At 41.3% G+C, this 25,202-nt stretch overlaps 1 protein-coding gene across 1 annotated transcript; it reads left to right on the forward strand.

Annotated features, from left to right (window-relative positions):
- Positions 1-4,927: 4,927 nt before the first annotated feature.
- LOC137912961 (BAI1-associated protein 3-like) lies at positions 4,928-22,625 on the forward strand. The gene is made up of 33 exons (XM_068757091.1): positions 4,928-5,061; positions 10,519-10,606; positions 11,043-11,126; positions 11,220-11,327; positions 11,640-11,699; positions 12,273-12,339; positions 12,503-12,716; positions 12,939-12,983; positions 13,102-13,179; positions 13,635-13,740; positions 13,851-13,958; positions 14,041-14,133; positions 14,579-14,682; positions 14,762-14,879; positions 15,056-15,180; positions 15,936-16,026; positions 16,379-16,435; positions 17,691-17,788; positions 17,888-17,939; positions 18,043-18,194; positions 18,337-18,460; positions 18,954-19,094; positions 19,248-19,343; positions 19,606-19,821; positions 20,043-20,111; positions 20,212-20,291; positions 20,623-20,731; positions 21,137-21,208; positions 21,412-21,495; positions 21,757-21,877; positions 21,952-22,075; positions 22,142-22,347; positions 22,522-22,625. Exons 1-33 carry the CDS (start codon positions 4,928-4,930, stop codon positions 22,623-22,625), a joined length of 3,528 nt encoding a protein of 1,175 aa, XP_068613192.1.
- The last annotated feature ends 2,577 nt before the right edge of the window (positions 22,626-25,202 follow it).

The following is a 25,202-nucleotide window of genomic DNA, read 5'->3' on the forward strand; positions in this document are numbered from 1 at the left end:
TCCTATTTGCATGTTGCGTTGTTTGTGCAGGGATGGGCTGTTTGGTTCAGGCATGCTTTTCTACGGGAATGCATTTATCTCTTCCAATGGTGTATTTGTGCTTTTGACAGGCTTGCATTTCTTTTTATAAGGTTATCTTGAATAGAGGCCTCATTAAGCATCTTAATGATGTCATTGACCTTGTTTAGAACATTTTGTTTAACTCATCAGGTGAGTTCCAAACCTTGATGAGCGTGTCTCTCCTGTCTCTGAATCATATGCAGGTTTAAAATTACACAGCTTACTGGCGGATTTTAAAAAGTGTATTGGCATCTGGATTTCTCTGAAGGGAAGGATTGTGACTGCAAATAAAAACACTTATAGCTGTGGAGTATAGAATTTGTTATAAAGAGTCTTGCTGTTTACTATATTGGGATATAAAGCCAGAGGTGCACCAGCTTCGTGCCTGTCTGATTTAATTCAATGTCAGGGTTATCTGCTGCCCTGTGGGAAAGTGACACGAGGTTCAATTTCTGTTCATCCATTTAGATCCCCAGATAAGCTGGGCCTGAAAAGAGGCAGTGTCTGAATAGAGTTTTAAAATCATCTGCAGGGTATACATGTATAAATAACTGAGACGCGGTGCACACTATCATGCAGGCGTCTGATTTATTCTTAGCTGGAAACAATCTTCTTGACTTCATTATGTATATCCTGGTCTTTGATGGATTTGAAGAATTCAGCCTCTTCTTTTAGGCTTCAGCTGAACGATTTGGGAATCGCAACACTTTATATTGCAGCAGCTTGTTGGAAATGACTGCACTGAATTAAACTTTGGCGATTGCATTCTAATTTCCATGTTCGATTGCGCACGCAACAGTGTTATGTATCTTAGCTGAATGTCAGAGCTGGACCCGTGTGCAGTGTCTCCCTGATGTCTCGCAGGTCAGAGGCAACAAGCAGACGGTCTGTCGCCGTGAGTTGGGCTGCGACCGCTGCAGAGGATGCTGCTGATGCTGTAAAGGGATTCAGAGCCCGGGGGCTGAGGAGGGGGATTGTAGTCTGCTCTTGGTTTGCACCGTGAATAAGAGGTTTATCTCAGCTTCCTCAAAGTGCTCCACGTTGCCGTTGCCAATAGGTCAATGCATTTCCTGGTGGTCGGTAATAAGGACATCCAGAGTTTTAATACCGTGTCTTCTTTTGCATCTCTCTAAGTGTTTCAGCGTTATAATAAGCAGGGTTTTCTACTGATTTCCACCCTGAGGGCTGCAGTGTAGTTCTTACAGCAGCTCTCTGATGGCTCCCATGTCTAGCTTGGTCCACTGCTTTTTCTAACCTACAGTCACTGGCCTACATTTCCTGATATGCTAATGATACTAAAAGGGATGCATTCATTTTTTCTCCTTGTCCTTATAAAATAACTCCTTTTAGCTTATTCTGTATCAGAATAACAGTTTACAGCTATGTAGCAACCGGTGCTTTTGACTTGAAAACATACCCAGACTTGATCTTCTTCTCGCCTAATGTATTGCATTATTTATTGGTTGATTTCTCTCATGGAAGTCCAAGCACAAAGGTCATTGTGGTTAATGGAGCCGCACCTCCTGATGGTCCCACATCCACACAGTTTCAAGGGTTGTTTCTCCTTCTTGCAGTTAAATATCAGCCTGTAAACACTGTGATTACACACTCGTGTGTGACCTATTTCCGGTGCCTGTGCTATGGAGATTGACAGCACGGTACGTCAACAACTCAGTCAAAGAATGTTCTGAATTCAAAAAGCATACAAGATAAATCCGTCCTTCAAGCAGCTATACTGACTGAGGAGATAGATGCTCACTTCAATCGACCATAACCAAAAATTGTAAGCAACCCAACTTCCATTTTGGGGACCCCCCCCCCCCCCCCACACACACACACACACACACACACCCACCTACACGCACACAAAGAACCGAGGAAATAGCAGGATTGGAAATACCACGTTAATGATATCTGACGGAGACGGAGCATCAACACTTCAGTTTAATAACATGAGGCTACTCCAAATGGAGAACAAGTGCCAGCTTGCTGAACTGATAACGCTCTGTCATTTGGCTGAGCCAATGATGCATCATGAATTTCCAGTTTGCTGAGATCCGGAGAGCCGGAAAGCCGACTGCATGCTGCTCTCTGCTAGGATTCAGGTCGACAGTCCGAGAGCAATCAATACGATTTAATTCATTTCTGGGATCCATTTGGTATCAGTGCTTCTTGTTGTCTATATACAAAAAAATTAATTTAAACAAGTCAATATTGCTCAGAAAATGGGCAGCATCAGCTCAGGATCGTTGTCCACAAGCATGCTGTAGCATGCTGTGAACATTTCGACTATTGTGCCTTTCGCAGACGAAATAAAGCAGCTTTTCAATGCTTCATTTCGTCATTTTCAGACATTTGCTGTCAGCTACTGAGCAGAGATTCTGACAATCTGACCCCGTCTGACTCTCTCCCAAAGCAACGTCTCCATTAATCAATCCCTCGCTCGTGTCCTTGTCATTCCTGTATTCTTTTTTTATTTTATTGCTGGGTCTCATCCCTCCTCGCTTCTATTCATCCACACACTGAAGCCTGGAGGCACACAAAAGCAAGCTAGTCACACAGGTGGACCCGGTGTCGTTTAGAAGAACCTCGCTTCACAGTTCAAATGCTGTAAATTGGTCACGCGGAGACGAAAGTGATTGGATGCTGTTGAAGAGTCTCCACTTTCTTCCTTAGTTGCTAGGCAGATGTGTGAGCATCTCTGAGTGTCTTGCCAGGGCAGCTATACTCAAATTAATGCTATTAATGACCTTGCTTTCAAATTCATGCTTTTTTCCCTTGCATTATATCTAAATAGCTTTGCTGTCACACTGTCTTAAACTGTGGTGTTTTACTAGAAATCCGTGGCTGTTAAGTGGATTCTGTTCCTGTGAGTCGGGTTTAGTGACCCGCTTTAATATTGAATGGATTATTCAAAGATGCCCAATCTTCTGTTAAGATCCATCGGATTAAGTCCTAATAAAGAGTGATATTCTGCACACAAATAAGGGATGTCCAAGTCTGTCTTTTGACAAAAAGGTCACAGTAGGGCATTAAATTCAATATTCACACTGTGAGTTTTTTACTACACCAAAGTGAAACACTGCAGTTTCAAATCAAACCACAGATAATAATCTAACTCTACTGATTTCCATTTCCTTTACCTTCTATCTTCACCCTTTTTTGTGGAAGATGCAAACATGCGCAGTTTCACTGAATATCTGTAGAAAGGGTTATTTTATTCCTTAGCTCTTCATCTTTGGAGACTTCTGGCAGCATCCAATACTGATCTGAGGTCATATAATTCAGTTATACTGAAAAGATTCCATGAAGCCAAAATGAGCATTCACTTCATGACACTCACTCTGCTCAATCGCTTAGCAACAAAGAGCCAGTCTCTGGAGGGTCACCAGATAGGCTCATTTATATGGACAATGACCTGAGAATACCTTCCTTATAAATACTTAAATAACACACCTTTTCAAAGTTGGAGTCTGTCATATTCTCAAATCTAGGATAAATTATTAATGCAATTTTAAAAACAGAATGAAAATTAAAATAGAATGTCTGTCTGTTTTTCCATTCTTTTAATTCTCTGTTTTAATATCTGAGTCACATTATTAAACATAAATAATTTATCATCAATTTCATCTATAAATAATCCTTAGTCCCAAATGGATAAAGGAAAAAAAAAGATTCAAGTTGTTCTCAAGATAAATTGTTTGGTTTGTTAAATGTTATAAGACATGCACTTTGTTTTTGTTTTTTATGTACTAATAACAGAAATGCATTTTTAATTGCTTTCTTGCTGAAATGCCACCATATGCTGGTATACAGCCAGCAGAAGGGTAACAGATGGAAATGGTTAGCCTGGCGCTTTAATGACACGAACAAACTAGAAAAGCACTCTGAGAGCGCTGACCTCCGCCGACCAGCTCATTCCCCTCCTAATTGGATTTACACCGTCCACATGGTGATCTGGATCATCACCAAAAGGTTATACATTGTTCTTGGTATCTTCATCCACCATCCATGGTGAGGGCTGAGCTAACTTGCTAACGGACGGACAGACAGACAGACAAACGCCAGTGATTAGATAATCAACACACCTTTGTTCAACTCATAAAGAAGCCTTAAAAAGAAACGATTTTAGGTTTCAAACTTTTTTTTTTAGTCTTCAAAAAAAGCTCAATATGTACAAGAATAATATGAAATCACCACAAGCAGATTCTTTCTGACCGGCATTACCTGCAGCTTACCTGGCGAAACATGGAAGCTTAATGCAGGTTAAAAGCTTATTGCTGGCACAAAGAGGATTCAAGTATGGCAGAAACATGTAATGTAAGTTTAATTATGCTAATTGTGATACTTGTGTAAATGTAAGGACTTGCAGAGGCTGTATAAATGAGTGTCTCACTAAACTGAATTTCTTTTTTTTCCTTTCTTCTGCTATAAGATCCTCTTTTGATGGCGGTAATAATCTTAATATTCTCTATTTTCATTATCATCTGGTCCTCAGATGGTTTTATTGCAGCTATTTGATCCTCCTTCTCCCTGCGGATGCCTCGGGTCTATAATTAAGATATTCAGAAAACATACTGCAGCTTTCACTTAGCGCTATTTTCTTGCCTCTTACTTTTGTGATGCAATCACTTTTGTGAAATTGCCATTATCTGGCGCTTGTAACTCTCTAAGGCTTTATGATTTACATAAATTATACAAAGCATCGCCCCAAAAATAACGGTTCACTGACTCTGAACTTTCCAGGCTTAAAGGAGGAGGTAAAATCTTCCACCCTGCTGCATCAATCAAACCTCGCATCCCACAACTGAATCTAAATATCTTGACTCCCTTTACTTTTTGTGTCTGTTGCTTTTAGTGAAAGATCATGACGACGTTGCTGGATCTGAAGAGCAGTGTGCTGAGGCAGGTGCAGAGGAGCCAGTCGCTGAGGAGCCGAAGGGAGCCGCCGCCCACCCCCGGCAGCCCCCTCACACACTGTCCCGACCCCTTATCTTGCAGGTGAATCACATGTGTGCATACAAACACGGTAACATGTGGCAGTCAGGGGTTTCACAGTTATACCTTCCAACATGGAAGCTACAAGTCTGATCGAGTTCAGGTTAGACATTTTAGACATCAGAGCGAGATGCCAGCTGTAGGCTGTTTACTGATGCACTGCTCCCTCCGGTAGCGAGCAGTAGTTCATATTTGCATTGTTGTTACCATTTAGAAGAAAGAATCACTTCAATCCACCCAACATAAGTTTCCATGTCTTGTAAAAAGAGTTTAAGTATATTTGCCATTCACCAGAGTGGTGACTTAGCTGGGGCGCACAAGGTGCCACATGGAAACATGAAGTACTCTTTTACATGCAGAGTCAGGCTCTGATGGGATCAGAAGTACAATTCATTGCAAATATGTTTATGTGGGTCTGATGTCCACGTTTCAGGGTGCACAACAACAACAACAACAACATCACGGCTGTTTGTCCTTTTGTTTTTTAGTGCTAAATCAATGTTGTTATATCCCATTGCAAGAGAACAACTCCTTGTCCTGAGTCTATGTGTATGTTTTTTGTGTAAATTAATTAAACGTTAAAGTTACCTGTTTAGGTTTTCTGCATGCTTTTATTTTCTCATCCTAAATTGTAATACATTGAAGATCTTTTAAGTTTTGAACTCTTGAACAAAAGGAGCAAGCTGATGGTTTTTACCTCAGGCACGGGGAAATAGCAGAGCTTATGTTTCAGTCTTACATTGTATAAACTCAACAATTAAAAGATTAAGCATTAAACAAGGGGCACACACTTAGATAAGGGGCATTAAACAATTATTTCTGCTGTATTTATATTTTATAGTAATAACTTTTAGGATTTACTCTTAGCAGAAACCATTTCTGTTATATGTGAATTTTATTTTCCTTGTTTTATTAAAATAAATATTTCTCAACAATATTGTGTTCATTTGTGTTTAATTATTGTCTGCCATTCATTATTATAGTGTTTTTTCGTGAATACACTTGTGCATATACAGTTTACATGTGTGTCTCTATGTATTTATATTGATTTCACGTACTGTGTGTTTAAGGCTGTCATGACATACTGCTATAGATGACCAGTGACCAATAACAATGTTTATACTGAATACAGGCATGATAATATCGTGTAATTAACACAAATGCATCTTGCATCTTTATTTGATCTGTTTGTGAAGTATAACTGTTGTTTTTTTAAAAATCTTTCATGTTGCACATATTTTTAGTGTATTTTCTAAGAGGTAAAAAAATAAGACACAGTGAACAAAGCTGAAAATGACTTTGATTGATGTACGATAGATGATGTGTTATCTTTTTAATTTCCGATAAACACTGCAATCTTGTTTCTATCAATTATTTTGGAGCAAAATATTCTTGGAATTAAAAATCTGATATCATGACAGCCCCAATATATTATTCACTGATCTTCTATTGTGTCTTCACCTGTCTCTGTTTGTCTGTTTGTGTGTTTGTCTGTTAGCAGGATCAAAAGGTATTCCTTCAGTTCCCGTTTCTGACCACGTGTCCAATAAGTGAATGTTTTGCTTCGTACTGAAAGTGACTTTGCACATTCTCTGAAGAAGCAATCCTTAAATCGATAAATAAAGATTTGTTCTGTGTTTTTGTTTTTGTTTTTCACTTGAAATGATAAATAACTCTATTTCGTTTTTCTTATCTCCCTCCCAGCAACAAATAAAGTGGCACAGGGTAAAATCAACCCATGCTTTTCATTCTTGTTTTGAGGCTTCATTGTAAGCCCAAACTAATAGTTTAAACCTGAGGTTTCTATAGCAACCTAAACACAGGCTGCTCTCACGATGTGAACTTGTAATGACGAGCATGTCTATTTTTAACATGGAAGATAACCTCAGTTGCTGTGTTGAACACAGAAAGAGAAATACACACACACACGCACGCACATACATACAGAGGTGAGCTTATCCATGCACTTATTTAATGCTGCCTCCATGTTTCTTGACCATATATTTTAAACAATGTAAGATATGCCCCTTTTGAGTCGTTCATTGCAGAGGGAGTGTCAGAGGGAGGCCAGTACCTCGCCTTTTTGTGCTTTCCCATTCGAGCTCCCTGAGCCCGAGTCAGGCACGTACCCGGAGTGGCTGCCATTAGATGCAGGCTGCTGATCTTTGTTATGCATTCAGATAGTCCCCACACTGCCAGAACTGTTGTTCTGAATTGGTAAATTTGCAAATGAGGCCGGTTGAATTTGGGCTTCTTCATCCACATATGTTGACCCACCCAGTGATACAGTCAGTCAGAGCCGAACTGTCAGAGGAGTGGCACGCTGGAGATGAATGTTAATGCAGGCCAACAAATGATGTGTTCCCTCTATATGAACTGGTTGTTGTTGCTGTGAAAATATCCTTTTCAGCCCTGTTTGTGCAGACGTTTCTATTTTTTCACATCTTAAAATAATCACAGGTTCCAAATGTTTAGAAAAAAAAATATTTTGCGTCAGTGTAAATATTTGCTATAGGCTTAAATACTCAATCAATTACTTAAAAAACAAGAAAGTGAAATGAATGGATGGTGGGTCATTTCCACATTCCAGTCTTTAGACAGCTATGAGTCCATTCTGTTCCTCCACTAATGCCATTCTCAATAAAATCTTTATAAAATTGTTTTCAGGCTACTTAAAAAAAAACACACCACCTTGTAACAACTGTTTACTATCAAGCCTGAAGTGGTCGCATTCCTTTTATTGCATATGCCTTCGATTGAGAGGAGTTCTATTGACGTAACACTGCAGTCAAGGCCATTAGTACACACAGTGATGCCACCTTGATAGCCTGGCTTTACTAGGATCTGCCTTATGCTGTGATTCATCTGGGATCATTTGAATAAAACTTCTAGCCTTAATGTATTTAATGTCTCTGAATCTGCCTCATCCGAGCTACGCATAGGCAGCAATTCCTTGTCTCAACCCCATACAGTTTCCCGAAACATAAACCCTCCTCCAAATGTGTATTTTAATCTTCCAGATCTGGGTTCCGATCTGGAACCATTCATGGAACATCCTGAGCCAGCCATGCCTGGGCATTTTCATACTGTGTTTGGTCTATTAGTTTTCATGATTTAAGCAAAGGATGCAAAGTAAAAAGGATGCAGTTTGAAGCGACCGTGATAAATAGGCTGCACATCTAATCCCCAGGGAATGAATACCCATTTGTAATATGTCACAGTGACCTAGAACTGCTAGTACTACTTGAGATTATGTTACAGTTTTGTTACCTGTAATGTGTTGTTGCTTCATCAGGTGTGTAATTAGAGTCAAATAAATAGCCTTGTGTTTACTATTTTGAGGCTTCCTTATCTTGGACATCCTGATTACGCACTGCCAACCGCGACAAATCCAATGTCTTATTTTGTTAGAATGAAGACTGGCATCATTTTGTCCTCCATGCTTCAGACAACAGTAATGTCTGCACTATTAGTCACTGTGTATCCGCTGCCATATTATATTATCATTATAAGTCTGGAGTGTAGGTCGCTGTCACCGTCACACTTCCAATTAATCATGTTCAAACATGCAGATTGAGGAAGCTTAGTGTTCCTGTTTATTTATGATTCCTAATGATTTGCTCTAAACATGATTGCATTAAATTCTGAAAATAATTTAGAATGAAATGACTGTTTGTAAAGGAACCTGTTTCCTAGCAACATCAAATCAGTTTGTTATTCCGGTGGCGTGCGTGTGCGTGTGCGTGAGAGACAGAGAGATGGGGAGATAGAGGAAGGGTGAAAAATTTCAGAATGATTTTTTTGAGATGTATCAAGTTAGAATAAGATGGATTTGGGGGATATTTCTCATGAACATGTTCTCCCAGAAAAATAAAGATACAGACTGTCTTGACAAATGATCACTCTGTTCCGCCAGCACATGATGGGAAGGATTTCTGGACGCTTTCTAGCAACCTGAGTGACGGAAGGTGAACGCAGGGAGAATTGAGTGCCATGCAAATATTACAATCAAATTAACCTCAAGCGATATTAGAGCAGATGAAAACTGTGAGCTCCAAAATCAACAAAGCTTTGAAGACTTTGAGACAGATTTAATTCTCATCAGCATCGTGGATGGTAATCCAATGACCAAAGCCCTGGCTACATTGATCATATCATCCATGAAAGGTTATGGCCTTCATGGAGATAATTAACAAGGGTTAAGTGTGATCAGCCTGGTAAGCCTGGCCTTGTGTGACCCCTTCTGAAAGCTGACAGGAGCCTAACGCTGAAGAAGCAGCACTGAATGTCGTGCAGCGCTTCGAGGTAGGCGTAAGATGGAATGTGTGATGTTTTCTAGATTTGTCCAAAACAAGATCTGAAGAGGAAAAGGTAAATCTTTCAAAACATTCAACTTTCAAACAGTTTTGATACGTTAGCTTTATATATAAATTCTTTAAAAAATTAAATTAAATTGACCCAAAATATTTTGAAAGAAAACAAAGACAAAAACCACATTGTTCTCCATCCTTTCATGAAAATACTGAACACAGCTGAAAAAAATGCTCGGTTGACAGCTTGTTCTAGATTGATAGAGGAGAATACTCTGTTCGTCTGTCTCCATTTTATCTGAATCCACCTTTCAGGACTATTGAGTAATGGCAGTTTGAACCTGATCATCTCTCCCAGCATGGCTGTCATTAGTCCTCGTCAATACCTCAGGGGTTCGCCATCCGCTTCCCCATCACGGCGGGAGTCAGTGGGTGCTGGGATGGGCTGCCACACGCCTGCTCCCTTGTATAATATGACAGAGGCTCCTGTGTACAATATGATGGGTCTGGCTGAGAGCAGGAAGGAGACAGAATCTGGGAGGGGTTGGGGTGAGGAGGCAGACAGCGCGGCTGATCCCAACAGCTCTGCTGGAGGGGGGGCAGCATCCTGGTGAAAGGTTTGGAAGAGATGACGATGGTAAGGCATTGGGGTTGGGGAGGAGAGGGATTCCCTAGGTGTTCAGCCATCTACTCCCTCCCTCTAAGAACTTGTATCACCATGACAACTGGGTCCTGTGGACCTCCGGGAATTCACTCACACCTGGAGGAAGCGGCAATCATCATTTGCATTTTGCGCACAGCACTCCTCATCACGGTAGATTAACACGTTTCATGCAGAGTGCAGGCATGTTGGATCGGTGAGAGCTTTGGTCTAAATCTGCTTTGATTATTAGTGCATGAGATAAGACAGTGTTTGACAGCTAATGAGCTTAACCGCAGGTGATGGGTCCAGCAGGTCAGCATAAAGATAAAGGGAGCAGAGCATTATTTGCAAAAGAAATGTCCTTGATCCCACCTGTGCCACTCATTTCCACTCCCACTAATGAGAATAAATAAATAAATATGCATTTTACTGCACTTTTTCTCCTAAATGAACAAATTTGTCGCTTTCATAGAGACGAACTGTCAGCCTGTTTCCTCATCTTGGCAGGATTTCTGAGGAGAGTGTGGAGTTCTTTGAGCGTGTGAATGCCGTCCTTCAGAAGCAGGACAACATGCTGCGGGCTGCTCAGGCTGAGGTAGCCCCCCCACCCCGACTTCCAGCTTTCCATCTGCTACACACTTGAAGCATGTTTGTGTTGCATGTCGGCCTCAGCGCTCATATTCACCACCATCATGGCCAGTAGTTTGTAGACAGAAGGGCTGGCTTGAGTTGGCTGCTTAGCTGTTGAGCTCCTACTGCTGCCACCGCGGGAGAGGAGATGATGCTGTATTAAAACCCGTGATGAGGACCAGTGATGTCTGTACACTCAACTTTCTGTTAAAAAAAAAAATAAGAGCTAGTAGTCGTCAGCTCAGAAGAAATATCCGTATTTCATGATATGTAGAACATACTATTTTCTCAATATGTCTTTTAGTTTAACGGCTGTGACAGTGGCATAAGTTGTCATCTCCTCGCCAGCCTTAAGATGAATGCTTTTTTGCTTTGCCTGAACTGCTCCCGTCCCCTCACAGTGTCAAAGAGGGGCCTGCACAGTGCCTCCGCCGCAGGAGTATGTGGACCAGTCCTTCATCCCTGACAGGATCAGCAGGACGGAGGTGAGTCGACGGATCAGTCAGCGCAGAGCAGGAAGCAAAGGAGCAGTTTGTTTTGTGAAGGACTGCGATTAAGCAAAGCGTGTTTTCATGTAGCTGGACCTGCTTTATGAGGAAGCCGTCTACACGGTGGTCAACAGGGTCGGAGTGCCTTCATCAGAGCATGTGAAAAGTGATGAAGCGCTGTTTGGTTACCTGCTGAAGGTATCTTTCTATCATCTATCTATCTATCCATCCATCTATCTGAGTAACAGACGCTATTAAATCTGTACTAGTAACAGTGATGCTTGTGTGACAGAGAGTGTTATTTGTTGTGAACAGGCTGAGCAGATGCTCTCGTCTCAGGCCTGATTAAAGATGAAAGCTCCGTCAGAGTGTGCACTGATCATTCAGATGATGTCATACTTAGGATTTAAGCCACGCTCATCACAGGGAAATATTTCATTAAGACATTTTGCTCATGTTCAGGTTTCTGTGACGCATGTTTATTGTATTTTTCCTTTAATTGCTTTCAAGGTGTTTGATATGGGTGAAGAAGAACATGACATAATTCTTCAGAAAGTTCAAGAATCTAAGGTAAGACAGGAACAGTAGTAACAGGAGAAAGTATTGAAAGTATTTTTAATGAACTACTATGTAGTTGGTGGTAAATATGCTTCAACATGCTAAACTTCTGCTACAGTCCTTTAAGGCTTGACATTACATTATATCCTTTAAGGTTTCGATATAGAATGACCACCCCAGCGCAGATTCTGAGTCTCTACATTGAGTTTTGCAGTTGTTGAATCCTGAATTGTGTTTTTACTGGTATTTCCCATTGCTCAGTTTGAAGGGTGAAGAGCTAACAAGGTAAAAACATGTCCTGCTGAGCATCAGCTGGAGCGCATGACTGATGTAGCGCTGCGAGATGAAAGACTTTGAACTCCTGAAAGCCCCGTTTTGTATGATTTTCTTTCACTTGACTGCCAGGGCCCTTTCAAATATTGCTGTTATGAATTGTGGACTTCAAACAGCATTGAAAATATGCTGCCATTTCATAATTTAGCATGTGTTGGAACAGTCCAGACAAGTTGTTTTATATCATTTTGTTATAAGTTATAATTTACTCACTTACTCTGATTTGTCGCATTTACAATTTTATTTTCACAGCGAGCCAGTTTCTCCTTGAGAGTTTCTGTTGTAAAAGCAAAGAATCTGATGGCCAAGGATGCAAACGGTGAGATATTAGAAGTATTAAACAGCCTTGTCCTCCACAAAGCAGTCAAATACATCAGTGTGCAGAGGCATTGGGCTAGCTGCTGATTTAACATCATCATTGGGGTAATATTAACAGATTCATGCATGGGCTAACTTTTTCTACGTGCCACCCTGCGGCTCAGGGTACAGTGACCCCTACTGCATGCTTGGAATCCTGGTGGGCCAGAACCCACGGGATCTGGAGGAGAAGAAGGAGAGAAAGTTCAGCTTCAGGAAGAGAAGGGAGAAGCTGGAGAAACGCTGCAGCACCAAGGAGGCCTTACCTGCGCGGTGCATCCAGGTGACCGATGTCAAACCAGAGACTCTCAATCCAGTGTGGGGCGAGCACTTTGTTTTGTGAGTACATCAGTTCGACTTTCATCAGAGACATGTACAACATACAGGATTCACAGTTTCCTTTCATTCACCACCAAAGCTGTTAGTTGTGTGACAAGTGCAGCTTCCTGTCATCTTTGTGGAAGGGGTGAAAGCAGGAGGTATTCATGTTCAGCACTGACTCATGAAGATGACCAATACATGAATGAGTTCCCTGCTTTTTGGGTGTTGATTTTCTTACAGTGAAATAGATGATGTCCACAATGACCTCCTACATCTGGACATATGGTAAATGAGTGCATTGAACATCACACTATGTGCTGCATTTGATTTGATGCGAGACCAGAAGAAGGAGAAACGAGAGGTGGTGATAACCTGAATTCATGAATGATCACCTTTTCTTCAGGGATCATGACGACGACGTTTCTGTCGCTGAGGCCTGCAAAAAGCTCAATGAAGTCAGCGGACTTCGTGGAATGGGGAGGTACACGATATATGTCATGTCACACAGAATAGTATCAACCAACGTTTTATTTTTTTTATATCTTTATCATTTATTTGTCCTTTAACCAAACTAACACGAAGGAAAGTCTGGCGCTGACACGCGTTGCCTTCAGGGAGTTCAGCTGTAACCGTGGAGAGACTAATGAAGAGCAGAACTGTCTAATGAAAACCTGAGGATGTCAATCACAAACAAGCGACAAAAGGATTTTTTCCCCCTGGTGGCAAATGAGCAGTTTCCTTTTGAAGACAAATTCTGATCAATAGCCAACTTGACTTTGAAAATGAAACTCAGTTTGCCAGTTCTGTAATTGCAAATCACAGAGGAGGAAAGAAAAGGCATTGGTTAAATTTGGTAGTAGCTCATGCGGCACAGCTGAACACGAGTTCAACCAATGACAAACATGACCCCTTTTATTCTTGCTCTTTTCTTGCTAGGTATTTTAAGCAAATAGCGAAGTCAGTGCGCGCCAATGGATCTGCATCATCGGGATCTGAGGAGAACGCAGATGACTTCCTTGGGTGTATCAACATCCCTTTGAATGTAAGTGTTAAAAATGGATAAAACAAAATGTCTCAGTGGTCATGCTAGCCACCGAGCCAATGACAAATCAAATCAGCGATGTGTCACCTGAGCTATTTGACTTCTTGCAGGAGATCCCAGTTATCGGCTATGACACCTGGTTTAAACTGGAGCCTCGGTCGAGTATGTCTAAAGTCCAGGGCGAGTGTCACCTGATACTGAAGCTCTTCACCAACCAGGTATTTGTGGCACAGAAATAATCCAGTTTGCAATGATACTAATTCAAGAATTAAACATGAATACTTATTTTATTTCTTACAGAGAGATACGGCTTTGCCCAAGAAAGACCCAACTGTCACAATTCACAAGAAACTGTTGAGTCAGATCATAGAATATGAGCACGCTCATGTTAAGGTAAGATTTTTCTATGTATTCATCCAAAAACAGTAGAGCTATATATGTTTTTATGGTGGTGCAGAGATTTAATAAGGACATTAGTTTCTTGCAGCATGGCCTTTCGGGAGCGCAGAATAGGAAAGGGGATTTGAATTTGATTAAACTTGGTTTCTTCATTTTGTGCATGTATGAGAATGGGACTTATTCTGCCGTTTCAACAATACCTTTCTGCTCAGCTCATAAGTTCATGTATTTGAAAACTCCTCAGTCGTGCCAGACAACATGTTGATTATCTGCCGTGTGTGTTTTGTGATTGCAGTCTGGATATAAATCAGGATTTGAAATGCCAGAAAGAAGATTTCATAGCTGTATCAGGGCTGGAAAATACGTGTTTGCGTCGTTCCTGTCTGTATTTGTAATTTGTGATTTAAATAAAATGCTAATCTGCCGTCTATAATTGCAGAGGGAGCCCTACAACTGGAACGGGCAAGTCTCCCCTCCGGCATGGACCGCACTGACCCACCACGCCATGCAAACTGATCTCTCTCCTCTCCAACAGGCCATTATGTGAGTATTATGGAAGACATAAAATAGATGACATCAAACGTGAAAGCTTAAACACCAGGTAAAAGGTGTTTTTCAATAGCCGCTGGCAGTGCTACAGCAGCCACCATCGGACCCAGAGGGTGTGCTACTCCCTGCTGCTGCGCCTCCTGAGGACCATCGATGCAGAGTGGGACCCCACCGCTGTGAGGGGTGACCTGGTAGGTTCTCTGAGGAGAACCGGCCTCTCAGTATGAGAAAAACCCTTCATCACCTCGAAACAGACACCTCATTAGCTCGGCTCGTCACTGACATTCATCAAGGTTTTTGGTTCAGCCAAAAATGTCTCACAGCCAGCGTACTTGAAGCCATAACTGGGGGCCCTTCCTATGTTTAGGAGAGGCAGCTGTCAGACAGCTTCAGGCTGTACACAGAGCACTGCCTGTGTCTGATGAAGAACATGCGTCAGGTTTTCCCCTGCACCAGCGCCGCTGCCATTACACGCTATGAGCTCATGCTGAGGTAAAAATCACACCGCCATCACATCATGCAATCACCTTTGTTTTCACGACAGCAATAACCTCTCACCCCCCGCAGATACTGAAACACATCAAGCAGTCACTCTGTGGTCCTGACTCAAAAAGAAATCTCTCAATCATTGCTCATTATTCATTTTGATATAAACTACACTCTCAATGCTATGTCTCCGTTTTACCTGTCAAAACAGAACCTGGACCGCGAGACACACTGGTATGAGGCCCACACTGTAGTGGAAAGATGATCCCTTCAGGGCATGACTGTATTGAAAAGGATTACATTTGGTTTCTTTTAGGTTTTAATTGTGCATGTTATCTTGGAAATCTTGGGCCTTCATTTTTTTGAAGGAGATGATTATCTCTGTGGAATTATGTTTGGAAAAAATCATTAGTCGAAAACCTTTGGTAATTATTCTAGATTTGATCAATTTGAAGAATGTGTCAGTGTTTTGCTTTTGCTTCACAGTAAAGAATTGGGTAATGGTAAGAAATGCTCTGCATAAATGTTCAAATGTAAATTAAATTATATTATTCATTGAAGTTCAAGCCAGGAGTCGCACCAATGTTATGTATAAGTATAACATCAACAACTTCCGGAATACTTTTCCTACACCTCTCACAACCACACACACACATATGCACTCACTTTCTCTCGCTCTCTCTCTCTCTCTCATTCTCTCTCTCTCTCTCTCTAAACCATTTACTTGGTTTTAGTTTAATTCATTGTCATTTCCTTGCCAGAGGAATTGGCTACATGCAAAACATGAGGGCATTTACGACCGTTTGTCCTCTTCGAAATGAACTCCATCTGGACATCACCACTGCTGTCAAGGTAACAAAGATTGATTTTTATCCTAGTGGTGCTGTACATTAATTAATAGATGGGCATTCAAATATATATTTATACTGAATGAAAGAAGCAGGCAAATATGGGCATGCATGTGCATCATTATGAATAAGATGAATGTGATGCATGTCTCTGCCAAACACAGAATGCATTACTGCTCTGGATAGCTGTGACTGCTGGTGTTAAAACCACAATGCAAAGGAAGAGGAAGAGGAGGAAGAGCAGATGCAAATGAAGCATACATGTATTTTCTTTCAATGTGAAGAATTACATTTAAACAGTTTCAGATGTAAAATCAGCGCTTTTCTTTTTCTTTTAATGTGTGTGATTATTTCAGAAAGGGAGTGTGGAGTGGTACGAGAGTTTAATTGCAAAATATAAACCAGAGGATGGGGTAAGTATTTCCTTTTTTATATAAAAACCCGACACCAAAATAATAACGTCTTGTAATTGTATTGATTGTGGCTTGAGAACTGATTCCCTGGATATGGATCAATATCATATAATACTGACTCCACATATTGAATTAATGGATTAAGGTGGAGTAAAATTTACAATAATTTGATTTAAAATTTAGTGGACTGGATGTATAAAATAACAGACCATGCAAAGACTCCATTTGAGCACAGGTACCTCAGCGCAGTACTTGAGTAAATCACATTCCATCACTGATTAATAGAAAGATGAAAGACACTCATTTTTACTTTGAATATATTTTGTTTCCAAACGTCTGCCGTCGGTCTCCTTGCTGAATTATTATCGTTATTAGTACAGTGGTACCTCGACTTACGAATGTCCCTACATCCGAAATTTTCAGGTTACGAAGTTTCTGAATGGGAAAATATTGCCTCTTGTTACGGAAGCATTTCAGGATACGAGGTGAACTCTGGGAGCGGCGAATAGCGCTATTCACCGCTCCCAGAGTTCACCGAACGTAAACAAACTTGTAGCTGCTCTGCCATCTGCCTGGCAACCCGTTGCGTATGCGTGTATCTCAGCATGCTATTCGTGTCCCCCTCGTGTCACCCGGAAAAAGTGTTGACAAGTCGGGCTATTGCTCATTATGATGACGTCTGCCTTGCACATTTCCGACGGATTGTCAAAAGCCGGCAAAAGCAGACGTCATCGGATCAGTTTTTCAAGAAACGCGAGGCAGAAAACACCGCAAAGGACCAGTAAACAAAGAGGACAAAAAGTAACAGCTAACAGGTAGATTAATATTTTTAAAAAATATCATAATGTAGCGTCCGTCGGACGCTGGAATAAGCACACGACGGGTAACTCTCTGTGTGTGTGGGTGCCGCGAGGAGGAGAACGGGAGAGCTGCGTAGCTCCCGCAGCTCTCCCGTTCCCCTCCTCCTCCCCGCGGCACCCACACACACACACACCGCCCCTCCTCCCTGGATGCCTTTGCGGACTCTCTGCAGCGTAGGAATAATGAACACTCCTAAAACATGAACCGTTACAATACTTTTGCGGGGCTTGGAACGGATTAGTGCATTTACATTCAAAATGCGTCTCTACTTACGAAGTTTTCACGTTACGAGGTTAGTCCCGGAACGGATTAAATTCGTAAGCTGAGGTACCACTGTATTAGCCTTTTAAGACCACATAGGACGATCCCTAACCCTGGTTACTGGATACCGCAGACTCTGGAGGATCAGCTGAAGAAGCTGGTTCTGGTGGTTGATTGCGTGTGTGCTGACGTGCAGAGAGCCAAGAACATCTATAACAAATTCTTCTACAGGTGAATATCAATGGTGTCATCCACTGTGTGGAAAATATGATTTAGGTTATTTACTGATGGACAGACACCAATTCATGTTTGGTTTGTGTATTGTCACAGTGCGGTGAAAGTAGACTTCCTCAGCATTACATACAGGCAGTTGGAGAAACAGGTATATGAACTAAATTTCTAACTTTCATTTGATAACTTTCCTTTTAGAGTCATGCAGATGTGTTAGACTGCCTTCAACACAGCCATACTCTGTCATCCTTCAGGTTGCAGACGATGTCAATGTAGCGATGGAGCGGGTCTGTGGGACTCTGGAGCAGGAGAGCTCCAGGCTGACTCAGTCAATGGGAGAAGCCATCTTTGAGCTCTTCATGTCCTTGAAAATACTCAAAGGCTTTCGGGAGTTTCTTCCCCTGAAGTTGGTTAACATTTAATCTGTAATGACAATTCATAAAGCAACGTAAAAGCCTCTGACTGGTGGTCATTTGTTTCAAATGAAGCTTCAACCTTTTCCTCAGCTTTGAATTTAATTCTCTGTGAATTGTGTTCTTGTCTAACAGGGACTCTAAGATGTTGGCCCTAACAGGCTTTCATAACTGGTTCAAGTCCTCCATTCATAAGTGGCTGCAGATTGTCCATGACAGATCCTGTGATAGGATTCGTCAGGCTGTGGAAACAGACAAGGTAAGCGGCATCTGTCTCTGAAATTAATCAAATAATATGATGCATGCTAACTATGATAGCAGCATTTTCAATGGTTAAAATGCCCAGGTTCATTTCTGAACGCTACACAAATTTGATGCATTGGTTTTATATAGCGCTTTTCTAGACACTCAAAGATGCTTTTCATTGTGCATTATTCATTTACGCCATACTCGGTGGTGAAGCTACTATTGTAGCCACAGCTGCTCTGGGGCAGACTGACAGAAGCGAGGCTGCCAATTTGCGCCATCGTCCCTCCTGACCACCATCGACATTCACTCGCTTACCACATTCACACAGGCAACGTGGGTGAAGTGTCTTGCCCAAGGTCGCGTGTGCACATGTGCAGGAGCCGGGATTCGAAGCGTCAACCTCTCAATCATTGGACGACCCGCTCAACCACCTGCGCCACCGTCGCCCCATGAATAAACATGGTTGTTACACGCATGCTGAGGTCTTCTTTGCTTGTGTGCAGCTTGAGCACCTGCAGCAATCCAAACACAGCTCCTCAGCAGTGGCAGTGACGGCATGCTTCGGCCAGGTACACGAGATCTGGCTCCAGATGGCCTGGCCAGACTCTGCGGGGGCCTTCATCTTTATCACTCGTTTGACAGACGTGAGTGCACATTCACATTCGCACATCTCGCATGCATGAAATCACAACAAGTGGTAGAGCGCATACCCACAGAATGAATAAAATACTTTTACCGGTGTCAGAGTCAATTTCAACTTGACTGGAATGACGGGACTGGAATTTTATCTGTCACAGAATTTTTGCAGCGAGGCTGTGTGCTACTCAGAGATGATAACACGTAAGATTGAGAGGAACCAGCTGGGCCGAGACCACAAGAGCTTCACAGTGCAGGTAATGCCTGTGGCTAGACACACCCGAAGGGCACACGATGACGTGGGATGAAAATGTCACCAAGTTTTCTCCCTGGCACCTCAAAGGGCTGAGCTGGAGAGCAAATATGTTCACACTGAAAAAAAAAAGCAGTTGCAATTTCTTGTTGTCAATCATTTACACATGCACCCCACCTCTCCACCTCTCTGTAGCTTGCTTCTTTTCCTTCTCTGTTTCTCCACCCTCTGTTTCTCGTCTTCTGCGCCTCCTCGCTTTCTGCTAGCTCTGCATCGGCCTGAACAACATGGAACATGTGCGCATTTTCCTGGGTCACCTTCCCCGGGACCTGGACTGGCAAGGCGTGGAGCGGGCCATGGAGGAGTCCTGTGGGTCGGATGGGAAGGAGCAGGTCTATAAGGCTCTCAATGGGCAGCTTTTTAACATGGACCTGGACATGCAGCGAGAAGCCAAACGTCTCACCTCACAGCTCTCTGACAAGGTGCTGGACACAAGCCATAAACACCGATGGTCTGGTAACTGAGTAGCCTGATTTTGTGGGTTGGGGGGGGTCAGGGTTTGTTTTTTTAGCAATAAAATATATAAATAATAACAAACAGCTACCGGTATATGTTTTCTTTTGCAATCCAATGTCACACTATTGCATTTATGTGCACTCCTATGTAACTGCATGCACATGTAATGAGAGAATATGTTTTGCAGATGCTACCTGAACTGCGTCGGTACATCCAGCACATCAGCCTCTCTCCAGACTCCATCAACAATGATGACGTATGGCCTGCTACTGGTTGTCTGAGCCATTCATTCTTCTGTCAGTGGTGTTTCCAGCAATGGTACCTCTTTAATACATATTAATATGACAAACTTCCAGGCTGTGGCTCCACTCATGAAGTACTTACAAGACACCATGGTCATCCTGGTTGAGAATTTGGTGAAGGAGAATCTAGCTCGGTAATTACTTTTCTGTCCTTAATATAAATATTGCTTCTTTTATTTTCTAATTTACAGGAACAATGCTGATGTACTTTGCACATTTCCATTTGGTGTGCCTGTGTAGCTAATGATAAAAGTTTAAAGAAAACATTCAGTACAATTATTAAAAACAAACACATGTAGCACAAGATATATTATTTGTGCATCACTTTAGTATAGCTCAATGATGAAATAGTGTGTCATCAGCCTACATTTGACTTGTAAAGTCACGAGCAGGATTTCATCTATTTGAAGTACCAGGTGAAAACACAAATATTGTGAGTGTCTCATCGTGTCTGTTGCTTCGTAGAGTTCTCCAAAGCATGTGGGAGCTGCTTCTGCGGATGATTCTGGAAGCAGTTGCAGAAAACCGGGGCGTTCAGGTGGAGTTCTACAACCGTTTCCAATACACAGTGGAGGTCAGTGATTACACATTTTATCACACCAAAACTCACTTACAGCTGTTTCCATTCTGGCAGAGTACGCTTAGAAAAAGATGTGATGAGATTATCCTCCCAGCTGTTACCACCACCCCTTCTTAATTAGCTCGGCACACTTACTGTCACACAATTAAATATCAAAGTAGTCAGTGGGTAATAGTCCCACATTAAAATTAGTTACATCCTGAATGACAATCAGGAGCCAGTATACTTGTGTAATTTCAATTTAACCAGCTGGCAAGGAAAGTGGCACATTTTCATTAAAATTCATGCCACGCCACATGAGTTTTCCGTGTTTCCAGTGGTTTCATGCACATGTTCAGACTAAATTAAACTACAGAGGCAAATTAAACTTAAATACATATATATTTTTAAATGCTTTAGACCCTGCTGCAGTTCTTACATGCTAAGGGAGAGGGTCTTTCCCTGGAAGACATGAAGAGCGGAGAATACAAGGTAGGCACATGGATGCCTTTGATCCATATTTGAAGCATTGTAAAATATTGAGCTTCGTGTGTTATTATTGTAGTTATTGCTGCTCCATGTGAATAAGATCTCAGACATTACATGTATTATGTGAGTCTGGACAGACATGGTTTTACTCTGCAACTTTTATTTAAGATTTTATTTGTATTCTGCATATGTTCATGCTGTTTTAGGTCCTGGATGAGGAGCTCAGGCTGAATAAATGCTCCTCCTTTGAGCTGATTGAACAGTACTATCTGGAGAAGATTTCCCAACAGGTCTTTGTCAACTTAACCCACCTGACAATTTAATTTAACCCTGAAGTGGAGAGACTTGTATTGATTTAACAGCGGAGCACTCTGTCTTCTGTAGTTGTACTGCTAATCGGAAACCTGTCTACTTCTGGACTTTTCAAAGCACAACATTGTCTGTGGATGCAACATGTAGACTGACACATTCTTAATATATTGTGACGTTAGTGCACATCTAATGCCGATAGCACCAGTCCTCAGTGGTGAAACCTATGTTTAATGTTTCAGAAAACACTGAAACACACCCGCTACGGCCGGATCAGTGTGAAATTCTACTATGATGCGCCGGAGCAGAGACTGACGGTGGAGATCCTGCACGCTGCAGACATCATTGCACTGGATGCCAATGGTAAAACTTAAAACTACAATGCATGTTGTTGTTTTAAAGTTGAGTTTTCATTCACCTTTTCTGGTTTTCCTCAGGACTGAGTGATCCATTTGTTATCGTGGAGCTCTGTCCTCACCACCTTTTCCCAACGGCCAAGAGCCAACGCACACAAGTAAAACTCAAGACGCTGCACCCAGTATTTGATGAACTCTTTTGCTTGTGAGTACCCTCTCTATTCTCCCGTTTTTATTTCTGCAGACGCTAATGCTGATTTGTGTCTTCCAGCCACGTCAGTCCTGAACAGTACAGACACAGGTTTGCTTGTTTGACCTTCACTGTGATGGACTATGACTGGCTCTCCACCAATGACTTTGCCGGTGAAGCTGTGGCTCCTCTCAGCGACTTCTGCTGGCCGGGGAGACCGAACGCCTCACCCGCCGGCAAGAGCGTTCAGCCTGTCATTCTCCACTTGTCTCGCACTAAACCCAGTGGTACATATCGCTCGAGGCTGTATAAATCTTTTTTTTTTTAATGGTACAGAAACTTAATATTGACTTTTTGGAGACAGGAGGGTTGCCATTTTCTTCTCAAACGTAGCATGAAAAACTATTCAATTTGTGTCAAGTGCAGGAACAACACTCATCTGTTTGTTCTCTCCCCTCCAGAGAAGCCAATCATGAGGATGCTGGACGCTCGCATCGGAGACAGGGAGGCTCAGGAGTTTGTCCGCAGGCTGAAAGAGATTGAGAAGTCAATGGAAGAGGAGTAAAAGCTGTCAGCGCTCCGTGTATTGGTGTTTTCTGACCACGTCTTGCAACATGTGCTTTTGTACTGGTACAATGTTTACAACATTTGAATTTTTCCAATGTATTGTTTGTTCAGTAACTATACCAAAATGAAAAGAAAAAAAAAGAAACAGTGGAGCATATCACTGCTTTCTAACTGGGGGATGAACATCCTGTCACTGTGCAACCCTATACTGTCTCAGTTAAACTATATTTTAGAAGTTAATGGATAGTTGATCCTTAATGTTGCTAGTCTATATTTTTTGTAATGAGGTAATTGTTATCTTTGTTGTATGATCTTTGATATGATAGATTTAGCTATTTTGTGGAAGTAGCTTACATATCCCATAGCATTCAGTCCAAGTCTAAATCTATACCTCAGATACATTCATTAGTTGCAGGTGCATTTCGCAGACTAGATGGACATTTGTATGGATAAACTGCATGAAAGCGTATTTAGGATGTGTAAGCTTGAACTCACATAGATTTTCCTGGCCATAAAGTGGCATACTATATAACAGTCATTAGAATAATTACCTACATCATTAATTCAGTAAATGATAAAGGCGAACTTTGGAGAATTGCACTTTGGCTTCATGTTTTAAAGCCAGTGAGACAGACCAGCAGAAGAGACACGTGCTACAGCTTTGGTTCATTATTTTTCTTTTTAGATTGCTCTTCACAAAGCTTGGCTCACAGTGGGTCACTGTAGGTGCAATAACCTTTGTCCAAGATTAATTCTTTTAACTCTTCTCCCTCCTAACTTTTCAAACCAGGGAGTCAACATCCTGATATTTGACAGCATTTCAGGCAATAGCACACTAATTTCAAATTCTTTGAAATGCAAGGCCACATCTTTTGCCACATAAATCAATCATTGATGCCAACGTTTGTGAAATGATTCTTCACTTTACCTTGCCATAACTATATTCCGTGGAAGTTTTACATCCTTGGTTATGGAGATGCACAAGGCGACTCTGATGCCTGATAATTGAATGGGAGAAAATGATGTAACCAAAAGATAATACGATGTTTGACCTTAGGTCCAAGTAGAACAGCTTCAAGAACATGCGGTTGGAGAAGCTCAGCAAATTACAGATAGCTCATGTAACATTCAGGACATTCTGGAAACAGCTATTAAATAGGACAAAGTCTTTATTATGTTGAAATTCATACAGGCTTACTCTACAAAGACCAAAACTCGAGATTGTGTGTCCTTGTGGGATTTAATCTTATGAGGTAAAGAGAGGAGGAAAAGAACAATGAACCTCTGCTGTGGCATAATTATACTGAAGGGGTAGGACAAGACCTCTGAAGGGCCACCTCTCGTCTGCCCCCAAATGTGTCTTGTCTATGATTGAAAGGTTAGGCTCTTAACGTTCTGCAGAAAAAGTAAGGATCAGACACTAAGTAGACAGTACCATCTTGTGAATAATGAAAAACTAAAAAATTACACTGTTATGCAACTGAAACGTTATAAAAAGACTGTATTTAAGCTTATTTGTCGAGGAAACTGTCACTTACTCACAAAAATGTAGCCTAAAGTTCACAATCAGTAAACATATTGTCCGGCATTTGTAAAAGTGCCAACATGGTACGCTCTTCTCCTCCAATAATAAAATAATAAATGGATTTCATGACATTGCATGGCAGGACAGGAATGCAAAATAGTGACGGATATATAGAAGAAAAATATCTGTAGCAAGTATCGAGTACTTAGCACCAAAATGTTCACACCGACAGCATTTTGATAGTGATGTACATTAACAGAAGCTGCTTGTGTCGTGCTTTGTTGTTACTCTGTGGAGTTTTGAGGATGAAGCAAAATCTGTTTCTATGCCTGACAGTGTGTTGCATTACAGGGATTGTTCGTGTGTCTGCAGGGGTTGCGCAAGCAATCCTTCAGTCCACAACACAGTTGAACAACACATGTTTTGTCTTTCATTTTTGATATTTTACAGGGAGGTGTTTGTGTTTATTGAAATTTTCATTGTACTTTCACTTTTTTTGTTGTTGCTGAGAATACACTGTAAACCTCAAAGGGACTGCATCCAATCCATATGATTCTAAACCATTAAATAGTTAAATAAAGATAATATATAGTAAATCATGAAAACTAATACCGGTAGTATTTAAAGGGTCAATTTAAATGAAAAAAATATTTTTGTGAGGAAACAGTAAAATATAGACAGTAAATGTAACTGTCTAGATTCAGTCTCAGCATTGAATGTGTCTTTTTGTGGCCTGACAATCTGGCAAGTTTTAGTTAATTAATTTTTTTCATGATAATTCATAGACAGTATTAAGCATTAATATTAACATAGCATTATTTTTCATTAATTGTCTTTCATAAAAGGTGGTCATAATAGAAAAAAGAAAAGTTTGAAGGCTTCAGTATCCAGTTTGGAAAACATGACAAGAAGTAGCAAAACAGAATTCCATGAGGATTCATGACTATCAATGCTGGAATATTTTATTTTAGATATTAATATGGAAATATTGGTGAATTTACTGTTTCGTTTGTCATCTGCCATCTAATTATAAAGGCAACAGCTTGTGAA

This window comes from Brachionichthys hirsutus, unplaced genomic scaffold, assembly GCF_040956055.1.
Source record: "Brachionichthys hirsutus isolate HB-005 unplaced genomic scaffold, CSIRO-AGI_Bhir_v1 contig_851, whole genome shotgun sequence".
In the NCBI taxonomy this organism is placed as follows: Eukaryota; Metazoa; Chordata; class Actinopteri; order Lophiiformes; family Brachionichthyidae; genus Brachionichthys; species Brachionichthys hirsutus.

Coding starts and splice junctions, on each gene's coding strand:
- LOC137912961 (XM_068757091.1), top strand. CDS start 4,928: ATGACGACGTTGCTGGATCTGAAGAGCAGTGTGCTGAGGCAGGTGCAG. Junction 12,984..13,101: donor CTCCTACATCTGGACATATG/GTAAATGAGTGC, acceptor CCTTTTCTTCAG/GGATCATGACGACGACGTTT. Junction 18,195..18,336: donor CGGGAGTTTCTTCCCCTGAA/GTTGGTTAACAT, acceptor CTTGTCTAACAG/GGACTCTAAGATGTTGGCCC.